Raw genomic sequence first — 21,172 nt, forward strand, 5'->3', positions numbered from 1 at the left:
AGGGGGAGGTAATCCCCCTCAGGAACAGTCATAGGGGAGGGAAGTAAGGGGAAAATGGGAGGGAGGAAAGAATGGAAGGATACAGGGGATGGGATAACCATTGAGATGTAACAAGAATAAATTAATTTTAAAAAAGTATGAAATAATACTATGTTGTCAAATAAACACTATCCTTGATAAAAAAATAATAATAGTAAATTTTCACCATTTTATCTCTGGTTAAGGCTAATCGAGTGCCTGAATCCACTTATGGTTTACAAGGAGCTTCACAAAATGAGGTCCTAAGCAGCTGCCTCACATTCACTTGATGTTATTTTAGAAATGTAAATTCTTATCCCAACTCTGACCTATTGGGTGAGATGTTCTACAAGCAGAAGTTGCCATACTCTGCCTTAACAAGCCCTGTGAAACATTTTGAGGCATGCACATTTTTTAAATCTCCCATTTATAGGGCATATGAGGTCAGATTCACCATTACTTTCAAAAAGAATAAGCTAAGCTTCCTAGCAATTTAATTATCTATCAGCTCCACAGATTATTTTAAACTTCAAAGCAGAGACAATCACACAGAAGAAAACAACAGCTTATAGATGAAATACAAATTGCATGTGTAGTATTAAAAAGTTCGGTGATGGGGGTGGAGATGGCTTTGCTGCTAAAGTGCTTAGTGTGCAAAATGCAGATCTACATCTGAGCCCCAGGACGCATGTGAAGAGGTGAGTGTGGGTACGTGCATTTGTAATACAAACACTGAATAGGGAGAGACAAGTTGATTCCTGGGTTCTGCTGGCCAAGCAGCAGAGACAAGTTCAAGGGACCCAGATTACTGAGAAACATGTCTCCAAAAATTCCTGGAGGAAAGACAACTAAATTTGACGTATGGCCTATATATGCAAACACACACATATGCCTGCATATCAGCACACACAAACATACACACATGTACACACACACACACACACACACACACACACACACACACACACACAAACCTCCATAAAAAGAAGGCAGCTAAAAATAACTTTCCCTCTCAGACAGTACACTTACTACAATTCAATAAGTTTAAAGAAGCAAAACCTATGTTAAAATTGAGATATTGACTTAATTGTTTTTCTATTCTAAGGAGAAGGTCTTCAAATCCTAATTTATTTATATATTGAAAATATTATGTTATAAATCAAACTTCCTGGGAAATATGAAATACTTTGACAACAAGATTAATTTCCTAACAGTGGATTTAGAAGAATTAATTTTGAGCAGATCATCCGAGTTTTTGATATCAATTGCTGAATCTTATCCCACTACAAATGCAACCAGTATGGGGACCGCAGTCATCTGCTCTTTCACAGAAAGTGTCCATGTAAATACTAATCCTGAAGACTGACCATGAAATGTGTTCAAGTGCCACCTGTGTAAATGTGCGAACCCAGTAGCTTCCTGAAAAGGCTAGAAATCATGCAGGCAAGTTCCCTGAAACACCACAACCAATTCTCACATTAAGAGAGAAAAACACACGGGCATCAGTTTGGAAGATTTGGACTAAGTATGGAGCCAGAGAGCTAGAGAGCTAGAGAGCTAGAGAGAAGCCTGCAGCAAACACCTGCTGTTGGTCTGACTGCTCCTTCCTGTTTCTTCTCTTATCAACAGTGTCCCTTTAGACTTAACAGTAGCTCAGATCACCAAAGACCATAGTCAACAACTGGGGCATCTCAAGAACTCTGAGCTTCAGAAGTCAATACTTGGTGATGTAAAGTTCAATCAATGTGAAGATAAAACATCATTTCCAGGTACTTCCTACTACTACTTGCAAGGCAAGCTGTAAACCAGAGTGAGCAGAAAGTAAGGAGTAATGAAAGCTGGGCATCAGGAAGTAGCTGCCCTGAATTTACTACCATGGCTGGTGCTGAAGATGTGCTAAATTATGGGCATGTTACATTTCTATCCATTGGCACAACTGGAATCCAGTCTGCTGCATGGTGATAATTGATTTATGCATTGGTGATCTCTATTAAACTGATAGCCAAGTTTTGCAGAGTTCTTCATTACTTAAAAAAAAACAAAAAAACAAAATCTTCTATCAGTTCTTTGGTAGTTTTACTATAAATACATTTTCATATATGCATATATATTCATATGTTTATTCATTTCTTAGAATTTCATACAATATTTCTTAATTACATTAGTTTCTCACTTCTCCCCTTAGTTGTTTCCAGTTCTGCTCCTCATCCCTAACCCCACAACCTATTACTTTAAGTTTTTCTGGTTGTGGTTGTTGTTGTTTAGAGAATACTATCTCACAGAAGATATCCTCATTTTTATATAGTATTTCTACTCATCTGCAATATTCTTTGAATCTTAGGTGTTGTAGGCTTGTGTTATAAATGTATTAATTGAGGAAAGGCTTTCTGTGGTCAACTGATCTTGCATTGCTGCCAGTCATGGCTTCTGTAATGGTCTCTGTCTGCTAGAGAAGAAAAAGGAAGAGGGATAGGAGGAAGAGGAGGAAGAGGAGGAAGAAAAAGAGGAAAAGCTGCTTCTATAATGAGGGCTGAGAGCTGCACATTTCTGTGAATATAAAGATAAGTATTCTTAATGCAGTTTAGACATTACACTGGCTTAGAAAAGTGGCTGTAGGAAGTTCTTCTATAGGCTGTATGGCCCCTGCAGCCATGGGTAGCTGGCAAGGTTTGCAGCAGCAAACATGAATTCCTTCCTATTGAGCATGCCTTAAGTCCATGCCCAAGCATATGTTAATTACTTCCAGGACATAAATATTATTATTGTACCTTCAGGAACATCTTGCCATATTAGTTATCATTGTGGCATTGCAGCTGAATAGGGATATTGATTACTTTTCTCTGCAGCAGCTTTGATGGCTCATTTCAACACTGTGACAGATAGTCTTCAGAGGGCTTCCACATCAGATATACATTGGCTCCTCCAAGTCTTATGTCCAAAGTCTGTGGTGTCTTCAGCAGTACAGTTGAACCTTCTTTTTCTGGCACCAAGGTGCGGGAAAGATTAAGCTTTGTCACAGGTGGAAGCAATCTTGGCGGGCTTTGCCCTGGGGCACCCCATGAATACATTGTGACAGACTGAGTGGGGCCATCCTGGACATGGAACTCAGGAAGCAGACCTGGGGACCCCACCTGGACTATTGTCTTTCTAATTGACCATCAATGGGAGAAGTAGACCGCCCTTCCCACGTGACTCATGCAGGTGGGGAGGAGAGAACAACAGGTTCAGACCAGGCTGGAGCATGTGTGGAGCAGCGAACAGGCCAGACCAGCACACGGGCCAGAGAGACACCTAAGGACACGTCCCATGGAATGGATACTGGAAGGTTCAATTTTTTTGTCCCTTTAATCTTTTTTCCTTCTTGTATAAGCTAGTTGGGTTGTATAATAAAGTTTAATCGTTAAGAAACAGAACCAACATCTGGCGCACAACGTGGGGCCCAATGGGTTCCCAAAGTCCCTAATGGTATGAGGGAAGATTCAGTATTCGAAGGTACAGAAATGCTGTTTCAGGGTATCAGCAAAGTCGCAACTGCTGTTGCAAAACTCTTTCCTGCCTTATACTAGAGGGAATTCTCTGTTTTTTCATTGTCCTTTTATTACAATATCTCATGCTTAGAAGGATTAGAAGAAAGGCTAATGACATAGAAGGGCTGGAAGGGTCATTAAGTTCTATCCTTTTGGAAAAGATTGCAGATTTGACTAGACAGATGGAAATGATGAGGAAAGAAAATGAAGGGATGGAAAAGCGGATAGAATTTTTGGCAATTGGTAGTGATGAAGGACAGAAAATAGAGAGACCGGAAAGCCAGAAAAAAAACAGAAGAGTCAATAAGCTCTATCCTTTTGGAAAGAATTACTGACTTGACTGAACAAATGGGCAAAATGCAGAAAAAACTGGAAGGGCTGGAAAAGCAGAAGGCACCTTTGGTTAAAAATGGTGTAGACGGTCAGGAACCAGAGGCAAAGGAAGCCAGACTGATGAAAAGATCTTTGAAAGTAAATGTCCCAGTGGAGGACACCTCCACAGTCGCCCAGACACCTTCAGCTTTTCCAGTCACTTTAAGACATGTGCTTGCGCAAAATGGAGCTGAGGGTTATGATGAAATGGCCTGGCGTCCTGTAGACATGATGGATTTAAAACATTTTAAGGAATCCGTCGTCCAATATGGCATGCACTCTCCCTTCATTAAACAAATGTTAAACAGCTGGGCGACTCAGAATAGACTTGTTCCCCAAGACTGGAAAAATTTAATTTCAGCAGTATTGGAAGCAGCACAACAGTTACAGTGGTTATCATGGTGGCGAAAAGAGGCTATGAAAATAGAACAAGAAAATACAACACAGGGAATAAATATTAATAGAGATCAGTTGCTTGGTGAAGGACAATATACTAACATAAGAGAACAAATTCAAGCTGAAGATAGAGTGATTGAACAATGTTGTAAGGCAGCCTGGAGAGCTTGGGAGCTGATAGAGGAACCTGGGATAACAACTATTCCATTTTCTAAAGTGTTCCAAGGACCTCTGGAGCCTTTTACAGAATTTTTGCAGAGATTAAGATCTGCTATGGACAAGGTGATGCCAGATTCTGACAACAAACAGGTATTAAAAGTTATCATGGCTTATGAGAATACAAATACAGAATGTAAGAGGGTGCTTAGACCATTATAGGAAAGAGGTGCTCTACTAGATGACTGGGTAAAGGAGACAGTTAATATTAACTCTCAGGAGTATCAAAATAATATTGTGGGACAAGTTTTAGCCAGAGAGCCCAGATATCATAATACTCGGTGTTTTAAGTGTAGTAAAATTGGTCATGTGCAAAGAAAACTGTAAAGATAGAAAGCACAATAACCCAGGAGAAAACGAACTTGTAGGAGAGAACAAGGAGGTTCTGGTCATTATGGTAATGAGATACCAAGACTCCCAGGGTACTGTAGTCGCTGTGGAAAAGGGAAACATTAGTCTCAGGATTGTCAGTCTAAGAGAGATGTGCAAGGCAATATCTTGCCAATGGGAAACGGCAGGACGGGGCCATCAGCTCGGGCCCCCATAAACAATGCCAGCCAAATTCCTTTGGCCAGTCAGGAAGTGACAAACCCAAAGGAAAATGGGAACTGAGTGTTAGTGATCTAATGTATGCTACTGAAGGCAGTGCAGCCTTGGATCTGGTTTCAAATATGTCTCTTACCCTATCTCCCCAGGTTGAATGTTACAAATTAAATACTGGTATTTTTGGACCTTTGCCTTCAGGCACAGTAGGAATGGTTCTGGGAAGAAGTGGGCTGACTTCTCATGGTTTTATTGTGCATCCTGGTTTTATAGATGGAGATTCTAAGGAGGAAATAAAAATCATGGCATGTGTGAAAAAGGAGATGAAAATCGATGCTGGGGATAGAATTGCTCAACTCCTACTGTTTCCTTACATTAAGGGCAAAGCCACTCCAGTGGAAAGGATTGGTCCGTTCGGAAGCACAGGGACAGTAGTGTTCTGGCAAACAGTAATTAAAGATCAGAGACCTAAGTTAATAATACAATTGAATGGTGTTAAAATAAAGTCTTGGTAGACAGCGGAGCCAATGTCTCCATCATTTGCTGAAAGTCTTGGAACCAAAATTGGCCACTTAAGAAGATTTATACAGAAATTGTAGGAATTGGTAAGTTATCTCAAATAAAACTAAGTTCCTTGAGTGTGTGGGACAAGATGGGCAGATAGGGAGGCTGAAACCCTAGGTGGCTGACATTCCCATAAATCTATGGGGAAGAGACCTCTTACAACAATGGGATACTCAGATTACTATTCCTGCAAATACCGAGATAAACAAGATTGAAACTATGGGTGAATTGGTACGCGCTTCTGGGGAAGAGATTAATGTAAGTGATCAGGGGCGACCACAAGCTGTGCCCATTGTCCAACCTCAGAACTCTTCAGGTTTAGAGTGTCAAATTTTATAAGAGGGGCCACTGCTGTGATACCAACCACTTTGCCCCTAAAATGGATTTCAAACAGACCTGCATGGCAGGAGCAGTGGTCCTTAATAAAAGAAAAGTTACAGGTGCTTCACAGTTTAGTGAAAGAGCAGCTGGAGGCTCAACAGGTCGAAGAATCTTCCAGTCCCTGGAATTCCCCTGTGTTTGTGGTAAGAAAGAAATTAGGTGGATGGAGAATGATAACAGATTTGAGGGCCATAAACAAGGTGATCCAACCCATGGGTTCACTTCAACCTGGAATTCCTTTGCCTTCTTTGCTACCTAGGTCTTGGCATATAATTACAATTGATTTAAAAGTTTGTTTTTTCACCATACCTCTACATGAGAAGGACAGGGAAAGGTTTGCTTTCTCAGAACCTACTCTGAACAGTAATTCTCCAATGAAGAGATATCATTGGAATGTACTTCCACAGGGAAGGTTGAATAGCCCAACTTTATGCCAGTATTTTGTGCAACAACCTTTAGAAATAATTCGTAGGCAGTTTCCTCAATCTATCATATACCATTACATGGATGATATTCTGCTAGCTGATTCTGATTCTAGTGTTGTAGAAAAAGTGTTTCAGGAAGCACAAAGAATTCTACCATGCTGGGGATTACAGATTGCTGTGGGAAAAAAACAAAGAGGAGATTCAATTACCTATTTAGGCTATAAAATAACTAAACAAAAAATTCTACCACAAAAGGTACAGATCCGTAGAGATCAATTGCAAATTCTTAATGACTTTCAAAGATTATTGGGAGATATTAACTGGTTAAGGCCTACAATTGGATTAGCTACCTATGAGTTAAGTAACTTGTTTCAAACATTACAAAGGCATTCGGATTTAAACAGTCCTAGGTGTCTAACCACTGAGGCAGAAAAGGAGTTAATTCTGGTGGAGCAAAAACTTCAAAAGGTGTATGTGGATAGAATTGATCCTGAACTTGGTTGCATTCTGGTTATTTTGCCTTCGAAACATTCTCCTACTGGGCTTCTTATGCAAAGGGAAGACAGAATCATAGAATGGATATTCCTGGCAAATAAACAAAGCAAAAAATTGAAAACATACATAGAGAAAATTTCTGAATTGATTTCAAAGGGAAGAATAAGGTTGCGCCAACTGTCAGGGATGGATCCGGCAGAAATTGTAGTGCCTCTTACTGATTCTGAGATTATGTCATTATAGGTAATTAATGAAGATTGGCAAAAAGCTTGTAGTAACTATTTGGGAGACATTAACAATAGATACCCAAAAAGCAAATGTATACAGTTTATAAAAAGAACTAATTGTATCCTTCCAAGTATTGTAAAGAGGTCACCAATCTCAGGGGAACCCACCTTTTTCACTGATGCAAATAAATCAGGTATGGCTGGTTACAAGTCTGGAAAAATGACTAAGGTGATTAAAAGCCCATTTACATCAGTACAAAAATCAGAATTATATGCAATCCTTATGGTATTGTTAGATTTTCCTGAATCTCTTAATATAATTACTGACTCTCAATATGCTGAAAGAGTTGTTTTGCATATAGAAACTGCTGAATTTACTCCTGATAACACAGAATTGACTACCTTATTTATATAACTGCAACAGGTCATCAGAAGCAAAAATTATCTCTTGTATATTACTCATATTCGATCCCATACAGGTTTACCAGGTCCATTGGCACAAGGAAATGAAGAGATCGACAAATTATTGATAGGTAATATATTCGAAACCTCAAAATTTCATGAAAAACATCATGTCAATGGTAAGGGGTTGAAGAAAAGATTCTCTATCACTTGGCAACAAGCCAGAGAAATAATTAATAAGTGCCCTACATGTTCCTTATATAGTTAACTACCATTACCTGCTAGAATTAACCCTAGAGGTAACAAAAGGAATGAAATTTGGCAGATGGATGTGTTTCATTTTGCAGAATTTGGAAAAATGAGATATGTGCATCATACCATTGATACATATTCAGGTTTTCAATGGGCAACTGCCTTAAGTTCTGAAAGGGCTGACTGTGTGATTATTCATTTGCTGGAAATAATCGCATTTATGGGAATACCTGCAGAAATTAAGACTGACAATGCTCCTGCATATGTGTCCCTTAAGATGAAAATTTTCTTTATGTATTATAATATAAAACATGTTACTGGTATACTTCACAATCCCACAGGACAAGCAGTTGTGGAAAGGGCTAATCGTACCTTAAAAGAAATGCTTATTAAACAAAAGGGAAGGGTGAAGACACCCAGGGACTGATTAAATAATGCTTTTTTGACTCTAAATTTTCTTAATGTTAGTGATGAAGGGACTTCACCTGAAGAGAGACATTGGGTGATAGAAAAAAACTGAGGAGATGGGACAACCAATATTCTACAAGGGCTTGTCAGGTATGAAATGGAAACCTGGAGTAGTTTTGAGATGGGGTCGTGGGTATGTGTATGTTTCCACAGGGAGTGAAAAAATATGGCTACCAACTAAACTTATAAAGATTAGATCAGACCATATAGCAAGTGAATCTTAAGAGTTACCTGGTTCTTAACAACTTGACATTGGTTCTTACAGCTTGGAGAACTAATGTCCTCTTCTGTCCTGTTGGTGGATATGCAGGTAGAGCCCTGTATTATTTTCAATTAGCAGGACAATGCTAAAGACGAAGCGCAGGCAGCATGGGTGATTTAACTTCAAAAGCATGCCTCTGGCACCTCAAGCAAAGTGCCTCAACTGATGTTTGCTTGAAAAATTATATATGGACTAAGATACCTGTACTAATGATTTCAAAAGTCTGCTTACTTTCAGAGCAAAAAACAGGACAATTATGAAGATGGAACTTCTGTCTCTGGCACTACTGCTTCTTCCAGAAATTGCATGCATATTAACAATAAATCGGTTAGCCGAAAAACTGGACAAAAACAACTAGCTTTTCCAGCACTTGGCCAGGATATTATTTTTCTAGGGTACCTGAAAAAGATTTTTCTCCTAAACAGCATAAAGTAATTTTGAGAACACAATGCCCCCATTCTCAGTAGGTAAGATGTGTGTTTTTGGTGGGTTACCAATGCTCATTTTTGCCTAACCGGGTTAGTTACAATTAATAAAAGTTCAGTTAGGGATTTCTATCTTCTTTCTTTCTCTCTTACTTTCTATCCCTTTTAATATTAAGGAAAAGGGGGGAAGGAAGGGAGGATACAGGTTTGTAAAATAAAAGGTAGATTATTGAATCTACTAACTTCAAAAATCCTACATTGGTATTGTAGATTGATGGAAATGTAAGACTTTTGATTGATGGAAATTTAAGACTTCAACTTTGGCTTCACATTGATAAGAACTTAAATTGTATATTGTCATTCATTTTTGCCTTATGTATTGTATGTTGTATGTTGACAAAATATTATATATTGTATGTTAGAAACTTAACTTCATTTTGTTCAATGTTTATTTAATGTATTTTTCATGAACCACTAATGTCTTATGAAAAACTATTAATAATCTGTTCAGGAAGATCAGGGATAAAAGTTGGTATTTAGTTACATTGAAATCCTACTAGATACTAACTTACTTTGTCATAGAGCAGGTTTGTTTAATTTCTTGCATATGTCTTCAAAGGAATAGATTGATAACTGTAAGAATAGATAGAGTTGGTCTTCAAACTCTTCAGAGATCCACAGAATATGGCATTTAACGATGAAGGCTTTCCTGACAGAGAGAGACATCTGCTCCTGGCTGCATCTCCATTTGCATCATTGAAGATGGGGGCTTCAAGAGATGCAGGTGACAGAATGGTCACTGGACTGAGAAACTGCTCTTATCTCTACTGCTGATGACAGGCTGACTGTCTGCAATGATCAACAGTGATGCTGGAAAGTTGACTGTTCAGCTTTGAAGAGGCTAGATGGACCAGACCATCAGATTTCCTGCATTAAAAAGCAGTTTGTTGGATGTTTTGGGCCGATAAGGCTGAAGACTGATTGCCCCAATGAAGAAGAGAATCTGGTGACTATCCATGTGGTCTGCTTTCACTGTCCTATGCAACTTGGAAGTTGCTCACCAGCACTTCCCTTTATTAGACTTTCCTTCTTGAGTCTCTGATGGGATTGAAGACTAGATAGCCACAGTGTTACTAGAAACTTTAGTTTAAGAATTAAAAACACATTTGTAGATTGATAATTGCAATTTCTCATGAAAGAAAAGGACTCTCTTTGGTAGGATAGTGGAATACTTTCACTCAGGTTAACAAGTATAAAAGGACTTGGTTGTGTATTTGATACCTGATGATTATGTATATATGTATATGTGGGTATATAGTTCTTAATTTTTTAAAAAATTGTGGGATGTGTGGGAAAGATTAAGCTTTGTCACAGGTGGAACCAGTCTTGGCGGGCTTTCCCCTTGGGGCACCCTATGAATACATTGTGACAGACTGAGTGGAGCCATCCTGGGCCTGGAACTCAGGAAGCAGACCTGGGGACCCCACCTGGACTATTGTCTTTCTAATTGACCCTCAATGGGAGAAGGAGACCGCCCTTCCCACGTGACTCAGGCAGGTGGGGAGGAGAGAACAACAGGTTCAGACCAGGCTGGAGTGCAAGTGGAGCAGCGAACAGGCAGGGAACAGGCTGGAACAGCACGCAGGCCAGAGAGACACCTAAGGACCCGTCCCGTGGATCGGATACCGGAAGGTTCACTTTTTTGTCCCTTTAACCTTTTTTCCTTCTTGTGTAAGCTAGTTGGGTTGTAGAATAAAGTTTAATTGGTAAGAAACAGAACCAACACCAAGGACAATAACAATATCTTATATTATTTTTAGTTTCGTGGTCTCAACTGACAATTCAAAAGTTTTTACAAACCTGAGCTGAAGTTTTTGTTAAGTAGATAATGGATTTTGTTTGTGGGCATGAATTGTGATTCCAAGTATCATAACTTTGTGTGTGTGTGTGTGTGTGTGTGTGTGTGTGTGTATTTGCATATATATATTATGCAGTATTAAATAAAGATAACATAATTTCTTAAGCCTTTTCCAATACCCTCAACGTAAATGAGTTCAACTCAAAAATTAACACTTCTAAATGTATATGTGTGAGAAAGCAAATGAGAGAGACATCTTTAAAATTCTCGCAGTCACCAAACGTGGTGCCCTGTTCCTTTACTCATAGCACTCTGGAGTTTGAAGCAGGCAATAGTAGTGAGCTCATGGACAGCTTGGTCTACACAGTGTGTTCCATGCCACAAAAATCACAGCTAGTATCTTAATTAGGTACGTTGTTATAGGTAGTCTTATTACTTTATTTAAAGGTGCTAAAACAAAGATTGTGGAAATGTTGTGGTGTATCATAGTACTTTCTATACACACATGAAGGTCTATGTATATGCATCGATTTTTTGAATGGTCATAAAGCAAATAAAACAAACCAAACAGCCAACTAGATTTGATACTGTGCCTACGTATATCCCCAGGGCTGTTAGAGACTGAGGACAGAGGATCGCTGGAGCTTGCTGGCAACAAGCCTAATTCTAGTTTCACTGAGTGGATCTGTCCAAGAAACTAAGTCAGAAAGTGACAGACGGTACAAAACACACCACATCTGCCTTTACTTTCTAATGCACAGATGTGTAGTACACACACACACAAATTAGAATGTGGACCATGTTACAGAAAAGGCATGGTTTAGTCCCTTAATGGTTCTAGGCATACAGGAAATCAAGAGATGGTATCTTTAAGTCTGTTCATGCATCCAGCCTGGTCTTAGGCATATAACGAGAAGTTAAGAGATGATTTTTGATAGTAATGAGCTTCTTTCTCTCAAATTGTTTTCTGAAATTGGTAGGCTTAAGATAGTATATCAAACAGTGATCAATAATCAGTACACGCTAGGGAAAATTGGCAAAATAATGGGTGTAAATCAAGAAGATAGAATAGCATCTCCCAGAAAATTTGCAAATTGCTCACGCATGAAATTGGGGAACTGATGACTGAAATGTGTAATCCATTGTTTCAATTGACCCCAAGTAAGGAAAATGCGAGGTAACTAGACCAAGCCTTTTATGTGTGAACTGACTCCAGAAAGCTAAAGAAATCACAGCTCATCATACTGCACTGGCTGAAGGACCCACTGCCAAGTACTGGACTGATCATGTGTCTGGTCTTTGTAAAAAGCAAAATGCAAAATGAATCTGAAGAAAACTCAGGATATTCAGAGGAAAGTGAAAGGTTAGTGTATCTGTTTCCTTTCTGCTTGCTGTGACAAAAAAGCTCATGGGGAACAACTTCAAGGAGAAGCATTTACTCTGGCTTATGTTCTGAAGGGATATAATTCCTCATAGGTGTATGGCTGTAGGAATGGGAGGTAGGTGGGTCTTCACATTTTAGCAACAGTCAGGAAGCAGAGTTGGAACAAATATTAAGCATCATTCTGCCCACCACATCTTCTCACAAAACCAAAATACACTCCATACCAGATTCTTCCAAAGAAGCTTGGGTTTGGGTTTCTGTTTTGTTTTAGCTGAGCATTGTGTTCTGAGATCTTGGTGAAGGCTGCTTCATCTCCTTTATCACAGGCCACTAGGTCTTAACAGACTATCCCTTTAAGCTAAGTTCTTACCTACTGGCTTGGGCTTAGACATCATGGACAGGCAGAGCTGAGTTTATAAACTGGCCCTGTTGCTTTATTACATGTGAAAGAGTCCAGCTACATTGGGCTTTTGAAATCTCATTGTCTTCTCTAAAATAGAAGCAACTGATTAAGTTTTGATATACTGTAAAATGATGTGCTCACCAGATGTTTGTAGTTCTGGTTGAAGAATACCTGTTCCACAGAAGTGCATGTCCTGGGAACAGATTTCCAAGGAAGTCACTTTGAACATTGGGAGGTTGTCATCTGAACTAGAGTAATCAATTACATAGGTACTGCCCTGCAAACTTCTTTGTTTCTTCATGGTCATGACTCTTCAAGATTCCTGTTTCTCCCCAGAAGTTTTGTCCATTGACTGCACATCTTTCTGCAAAGTGTCTCCATGTTATCACACAAAGGATGGCTAGAGCGCTGTCCTCTTATAAAAATTACCTGAATCCATTGCAAGGTAGTCTTTCAAGGACTGAATAGAGTTCAGGAAGATGTGAGAGAACAGCTCATCTAAAGTAGATGACCTAATGTGTGCATAATCCAGGACAAAGAAGCTACCAGCAGTTAAGGTTTATCTGAAATCTTCACATGAAAGAATCTTCTTGGAATGTGTTTGTATAAAAGAAATGAAGCAAATTATAACAAAGAAGTGCATGCCATTACTGATAATGTAAGTGCTAAAATGAAGAGGAAAAGCAAGTGACTGGGAGGCAGAGAAATTTTAAACACCAGGACTGATACCAGTTGTCTATGCTTGTTGACTTGTGTTTTCTTTTGAACAAAGAGAAGAAGGGACAGTAATGCTCACTTCAACAAGGATGTTAGGTGACTTTGAAGTATGAGAGCCATAGATTGGATCACAGAAGCAATTTTTGTAACTTTTGAAGCATTTGTAACAGTGATCAAGAATGTCAATTGCCTCATTTATTCTGCTTCACTAAAGGCCCTATCATGAGCTGAGGAGATAGCTCAGTGGGAATAGGCAATTTCTTCTACTGTGATGACATGGAGTCTACCCTGGAAAACAAAAAGTAGAAGAGAAGATATTTCTGCAGCTGTCCTCTAACCTAACACATGTGCGCCCAACCAACATTTGCAAAGAATATCACACTGGCTCAGGCTGCTGCTCTGAGGTAGAACTAATGTTTCCATCCATCTGTCATGTGTACACCACAAATTAGAGATACTTCAGATCCACTAGGATTCTAAATTTTGTTTCCAAGTGATACCTTTATTGTTTATCCTTTAGTGGGCAGGGGCTCTGCTTGCTAATATCATGAACGATCCACACAGTGCCACACCAAAAGCTCTCCAAATTGAATTTTTAGCAGATAGAGATTTTTGCCTATTGCAAAGGTGTCTTTTAAAGGTTCTTATCCTGCAGTGAACTTGAAATAAGATACATCTCTTCAGTGCTGATAAGCTGATATCACACACTGTTTGTATTCTTTGGTGTACCTACTTTAAAAACTATAAAAAGCTTGGTACTGTGTCATAGGGCTGTAAACCTAGTACTCTGGAAGGCAGTGGCAGGTAGATCACTGTGAGTTCAAGGCCAACCTATTCTACAAAGCAGATCCAGAACAGGAAAGGATAAGCAGAAAAACCCTGCCTTGAACAAAGCAAAACAACAACAACAACAACAACAACAACAACAGCAACAACAACAAGAAAAACGCAAACCAAACAACAACAACAGCAAATTTACAAACTAAAGCACATCAAACTTCAAGCCTCTGCAAATGACCAAGTGAGCATCAGGGTACAGCTATTGGTTGAAATCTTGTCTGGAATGCCTCAGGCCATGAGTTGCATCCCCAGCAACACACACACACACACACACACACACACACACATGCTCCAAGTGCTCACCAGGTACAGTGCTCACCTCAAAAGAAAGGAGGAGAGAGTTTTAATCCACAGAACTAAATGGTTAAGAAATAGACAGGTGCTCTTTAGAAAAAGCAGGCTAGCTAGTCTAGTTTAAAAGTGAGCTTTGAGCTCAGTGAGAGACCTTGCCTCAAAGTATAAGGTAAGAACCATCAAAAAATGCATTTACAATACTATTCATGGGACTCTATACTTAATAGTGCCCATGTACACATATGAAAATATAATGTGGAATTTGAACACATGTGTTAGTCCACATTCATGTCAGTAGTCATGCCCACACATTCCCACATGCCACACACATACAAACAAAAGAAATCCTTAAAAGACTGAGAAAAACGTATTTCTCTATTGCTCCAGGGCAGCATCCTTAAAGAAACCAATACTTAATATCAATGGGATTAAGTATTGGGGTTATGAGGAAAGTTAAGTTGAGCCATTTATACATTTATGATTAAACCTCTTTTTTGTCTATTTCAGATTCCCTGAATCTGTGATCTAATTCCCAAAGTAAAATTCAAAATAAATTTTCACAAGAAAAATGAACATCATCTATTGTGTGTATATGTGCATGATTGCATGCATATTTGTTTGTGTGTTGAGGCCAGAGTCAATATTACATATATCCCTTAGCATCTCTCCACCTTATCTTTTTGAGTCATCTTTTTGTTTTGTTTTGTTTTTGTTTGTTTGTTTTTTTGAGACCAGATCTCTCCATATTAGCCTTGGCTGTCTTTGACTTGCTTTATAGACCAGGATACCCTTGAACACACAATTATCCTCATGTCTCTGCCTCCCAACTGCTGGGATTAAAGACGTATGCCAACATGCCTGGTTTTTGAGTCAATTTTTCTAACTAATCCTGGAACTCACTGATTTGGCTAGACTGCCTGGCTAGCAAGCCCAAGAAATCACCTATCTGACTGGCCTAAGCCATGGGTATAAGTAGGTGTCACCATGATACATACATATATATATATATATATATATATATATATATATATATATATATATATAGAGAGAGAGAGAGAGAGAGAGAGAGAGAGAGAGAGAGACTATATACCTACATATATACCTACATATATGTTGGCAAATGGAACGTAGATCCTCACCCCTGTATGGCAAATAATCCACTTACTATGCCAGCTCTCATAATCACAGCATGTTTTGACGCACGTTCCAATATTAGCTAAAAAGTAATCTCTACATATTTTTTGAAATGTTTGTAAAACAATTTTGACAGACTCTCCCAAACCGTTTCAGAGTTTAGGCATTATTTGCAAGACACAGGTACAGCTAGATGTAGCTAGTGATTTCTTACTTACATATTTAGCAGGATGTAAACTAAACAGTGGGGTCTAATATTATTCTTCCAGAATAGGTCTGAAAAAGTTCATGTTTCAAGTGAAAAAAGAAAAAATATTTTGAAAAATTTAAAAAGTAATACAGGAGAAGCAGACAATAATTTCACAATCAAATATACTTATTAATAAAAATCTTAATGGTTTTAGTGGTGCTGGTCAGTGTCAAGACTGTTGAGGGATGGTGGGCTAGGGTGGTAACAGTCTTCTCTTTCTACCCTGCAGCTCTAAGAACCTTGGAGATTCCAGCTGTTTTTCAAAAAAAAAAAAACAACAAAAATACAAAATGGTTCTGTATGGAGACATATTTCTCCATAGATGTATAAGAATGTGCTGTTTACCTTGCAAAATTTTTTTTTAAAAGTCAAATGAACTAATACCTCCAGCTTGGCTTAGAACCATGGGCAAGCTGTTTCCACACACAGAGCTACACCTCCTTGAAACTTATCCTGAGGCCCAGAAAGACTAAAAGAAGGGCACTTGGATCTGAAGAAAATAGACTTTGATTCTTTTTGTACAAGGAAACAAAATAATTCAAAGGTACAACTCTGTCTGAAAAGAACCAGTTATTATAGAAAACTCCAGAGAGAATAAATAATCCCCTCTCCATTTCCCCTCTAAAGTCAACATAAAATTTTAAATTTTTTCCTTGGGCAGAAAGACTGCTTGTTTTTCACTCTAAACTAAACAGCAAAGCAAGCACAAATCCGTAAAAATTGATGTGGACTTCAATATTGAAAAACAGAAAAGAAAAGCCTTCAAAGAATAAATTTCAAAATGAAAAGCCATGTGGGTGAGAATATTCCAGCTGATGTAACTGAGGCAAATAAGGATGACCATACTGATCTTCAATATTCCATGTTTGCTAACTAACCAGAATGCTTAGTTTACTCCTGGTTTCAGGGTTCCACATGGTGGATAGGCAGACAACACCAATGTAGCTAAAACACATTCTTTTTTTAAAAATATATTTTATTAATTTATTCATAAAACATCTAAATTTTTATCCCATCCATCGTATCCTCCGATTCCTCCCTCTCTCCCATTTTCCCCTTGCTCCTCTCCCCTATGACTTTGATTTAAGGGGACCTCCTCCCCCTGTATATGCTCATAGGGTATCAAGTCTCTTTTTGGTAGCCTGCTATCCTTCCTCTGAGTGCCACCAGGCCTCCTCATCCAGGAGACATGGTAAAATATGGAGCACCAGAGTTTGTGTGAAAGTCAGGCCCCACTCTCCACTTACCTGTGGAGAATATCCTGTCCAATGGCTAGATATATGCAGTAAACACATTCTTTTTGACAGGTTATGCTAATAGCAGAAGATGCAGTGACTGAAGTCTAAGCTGTAGCCAAGACCATTCTGAGAGGAGAAGACTGATATCCATCAAGAGGTCTTTACATTTTACTTTAATTTCGATGAAATCTGTGACTTTTTTCTACTAAATTAAAACTAGTTGTCCAAGGCATTCTGTTTCTCTTTTTTTTATATACACATATGTGCATGCATGCTTACATAGGTGTGTCCGTGGGTGTTGAGGCCCAAGGTGACATGACATCTGGTATCTCTTTTTCCTACCCCTCTTTACCTACTTAGTCACTGTCTAGTCTGGCTAACCAGCAAGAGCTGTGGGATAATAAGGATGCCTTTACATCTACCTGGCTTTCTTGTGGGTTCTGGGGATCTGAATGCCAGTCCTCATCCTTTAATGGTAAGCACCGTGCCTGCTGAGTCACCTTCCGAATCCCCAAACTATAGCCTCTAGAGGCATCTCCAGGTAGTCATCCTGTGCGTCTTATCTCTACTTTGTTTGCCATATGGTTTCCTGATAATGTTAACTGACACAAATTTCACAAGTGTGTTGCTGCCTCAGGGAAGAAAGTTCTGTATTACAACTTAGAGCAGGTGTATTACTCTCAAACTGATAATTACTCCCAGTGCCTAAACTTTGCAATTTTTTCTACATTTGAATGTTCTTAGACCCTTTAATGGTGGCTGTTCAGCATTCAGCACAGCAGAAGAAAGTAAAGATTCCTCAAGCACAATTCCAAACTGAGCAACGTTGGACAAATGACATAGTTGGCTTATTGGAGTAAGTTATATAACGAGATATATATATATATATATATATATATATATATATATATATATATATATATGCATATATATCTTCATTCAATATGATGGTGAATGTTAATTGTCAGTTTGACATAATTTACAGTCAGTTGAGAGATGAGACTCTGAGCGTGCCTGTAGGAAACTATCTAGATTTTGGTAATTTAGATGGGAATACCTTCCCACTGTGGGTGGTAGCATTCCCTGGCTAGGATCCTCAACTGTATAGTAGTGGAAAAATTTAGCTGAGCAAGGGCATAGCATTCATTATTCCTTTGGATTATGAATGCCATGTGACCACCCCCCTCAAGCTCCTGTACCTGTGACTTCTCTGCCATGATGGATGGTAACCTTGAACTGTAAGCTGAAACAAGTCTTTGCTTACTTACATTGCTTTTGTTGGTTAAATTTTGCCACAGCACCATGAACTAAAGAAAGTAAGATAGCCAATGACACAATCTTACTGACAATCAAATTTTGTGAGCTGGTTTCCGTATTTTTATAGATGACTTAAGAGATTCTGTCCTAAAACTATCACAGTTGCAATAAAGGAAAGAACACAATTAAATCTCTATGGCTGATAATCTCATTTCCTTTGCATAAAGTTACACTGGTACTAGCATCTAGATATAATCTCATTATTTCTAAAAGGTCAGATGATGTTGATTAAACAACCAGAATCTGGGTACAATAACAGGGCAGAAACACTCACTGTTTAGCATTAGCACACCTCTCTCATCTTTTTCACTCAAGAAGAAACTTTTTCCTACCCAGATGCTGTCTTCTTGCTTGTACTGTTGCCAGTTGTGGCCTGTGTCGCTGAACATCAGGTGATAGCTTGTCACCCAGTCAGAGCTCCCATATCTTCCCTGTGTAGCCACTGCTGTAATCTCCACTCTGTTTCCCAGGTCCATCTGGAGCCACTGTTGGGCATTGGAATCTTCTGGGGACCAACCACCAGTTCCTGGAATAGGAAAAAAAGAAAGACTTGTAATAATGCCTTAGAAAGTCACCATTTTCTATGTCAAAGATCAGTGAAACAAAGTTCAATCAAGACACAGTGCCCTGCCTCTCAACTTAGACTCCTAGTACGTTCAGAACCAAATATCTACTCTGTAAGTAAGAGTTCCAGGTGTAGTGTTTATGGTGCCTCCTTCCATCTCCCCTTCCTTCCTTCTCCCATTCTTCTCTTTTTCACTCTTTTCTCTGTCCAAAAATGTACAGTGAACCTCCCAGGAGACCCATATCTTACTTAGGGCTCAAAGCTGAAAGAACACATTAATTGAATATTTCACATTCATTGGGCATCATTTAATTATTAAACCTTTATTCTCCACAAGGTGAATGCTGGGTAAAAGGAAAAGAAAGTTCAAAGAAAGCATGTACAGAAGAAGTTACAACACAGGCACAGGGGAAAGAATGTCTTAGGAGCTGCTCATAAAGTCTTTCAAAAACAGAGACAGTAAAGCTTAAAATGGAAGCCAGAATAACAATGACTGGAAAGGTGGGAAACAGACAGTTATGCAAATACCCATGTCCATGCATAGGGAACAGAGCAGGGGCTGGTTTATACATAACCACAGAGCATGAGTAGGCCTGGCATATTTCATATGTCACCCTCTGTACCAAGACATGCAAAGACTTTGCAACAGCTGCTTGGCTTCCAGATTATTCATGAAATTTGAACTTTATAGATAATCAGCATTCATTTTTCCTGGAACCAAAATAGTCATGACCTAAGGTTTTTGTCTCGTTCCCAAGTAAGAAGAAACAGATCAGTATAAACTTTCAATGAATGTAGATTCTCAAATGCTCTGGAACCTGAAGTGAGGAGCATTGCAGTATCTTATGAGATGGACAGGTGTGTGGAGAAAATAAATCATTTTTCTCAGAACAGGAGGGGAAAGTACAACTAAGGATGGATGAATATGTAATAGATTCAACTTTTTCTTAGACTTACATGCCTACGCTCATGGTGCTCTACTTTACCTCCCAGCAAGTGGAATAGCATTTACTCCGACCTCAGCTTGGTGGCTTGGGGCCTTTATGTATCCTGGTCACCACTGCAAAGTCCCTCACCATATGGGACTAAATATGTTGATACTGGAGCTAGGAAAAGAAGGCAGAAACCTTTCTGATCTTAAGACATATGTTGATTGTGGGGACGGTCTTCCCACATGAGCTAGTCTCTATTATTCTTGTTTGATAAGCTTCTTATTATTTACACCACCTAAATAACATTCAAAGCATGGAAAGACAGAAACCCATGATTGTCATCTACTCCAAAATATGTTCTGCTTAGTAGGTGGTATGCCACAAACAAGGCAAGTACTGTATTATACAAATACATTCCACTATTTCTGTAGAAAGAGAGCTGTGTGTGTGTGTGTGTGTGTGTGTGTGTGTGTGTGTGTGTGTGTGTGTGATATGTATGTGTGTGCCAGGAGGCGGTGCAACTTAATATTGGAGCTTTCCATACTATTAAAGCTATGACCACAAGTCCAAGTTCTCAGGAATAAAAGTGGTAAACAGACTTCCAGTTATCTTCTTTGCCTCCTTGATTCCCTGTCCCCATGACACAGAGAGTAAACAAATACTAGATAGGGCTAGAACTACTGTTGGGAAAGATATTTGGTGTCTGCACCATTGCATGCTGCCATTGTAACACTGAGCTACTCCATAGTGTGGATAGGAATCATATTTATTGTGGTCCAGCTATTGTAGACCGGACCTTACTGTGTTTAGTCTGCTTTCACTCCCTGAATCATTTCTGTTGATAGAAATTGCATCCCTCTCCTATCATAGTGGAAGAAAGAAATGCAGAAAATTTAAAACATCAGACAGTCAGGATTCAAACACAGTTAAGAGAAATCCAGCTCCTTGGTGTTACTTTGGCAGAGGAATATTCTGTATCTACTCCCCAGACAATTGAAGGCTGAGGACATGATACACTGTGGAAAGGGCTTGCTCCCATGCCTGACCACCTGATGTAAATCCTGAGAACCACATTGTTGAAAGAGGGAGCAAATTTCAGTATATTGTTTCACATGAATACACATTTTAATTTAGTAAATCAACACATCAACTGATATGTAGTGCTCAGGCATAACACATTTTTTGGTGGATTTAAATTGTTTGTTTATAATTGATTTATTTATAGTTATTGAGTTCCATCCATAAGTAAAATAATTTAGAAGATTTA

At 38.9% G+C, this 21,172-nt stretch overlaps 1 protein-coding gene across 1 annotated transcript in view; it reads right to left on the reverse strand.

Annotated features, from left to right (window-relative positions):
• The window catches only part of LOC127190912 (contactin-associated protein like 5-1-like), a 721,994-nt gene that overhangs the window by 684,348 nt on the left and 16,474 nt on the right, over positions 1-21,172 (reverse strand). The window contains exon 3 of the mRNA XM_051148186.1: positions 18,741-18,934. Coding sequence (XP_051004143.1) covers positions 18,741-18,934 — 194 coding nt within the window. The remainder of the gene's footprint in view (positions 1-18,740; positions 18,935-21,172) is intronic.

Source organism: Acomys russatus, chromosome 6 (assembly GCF_903995435.1).
Source record: "Acomys russatus chromosome 6, mAcoRus1.1, whole genome shotgun sequence".
Lineage (NCBI taxonomy): Eukaryota > Metazoa > Chordata > Mammalia > Rodentia > Muridae > Acomys > Acomys russatus.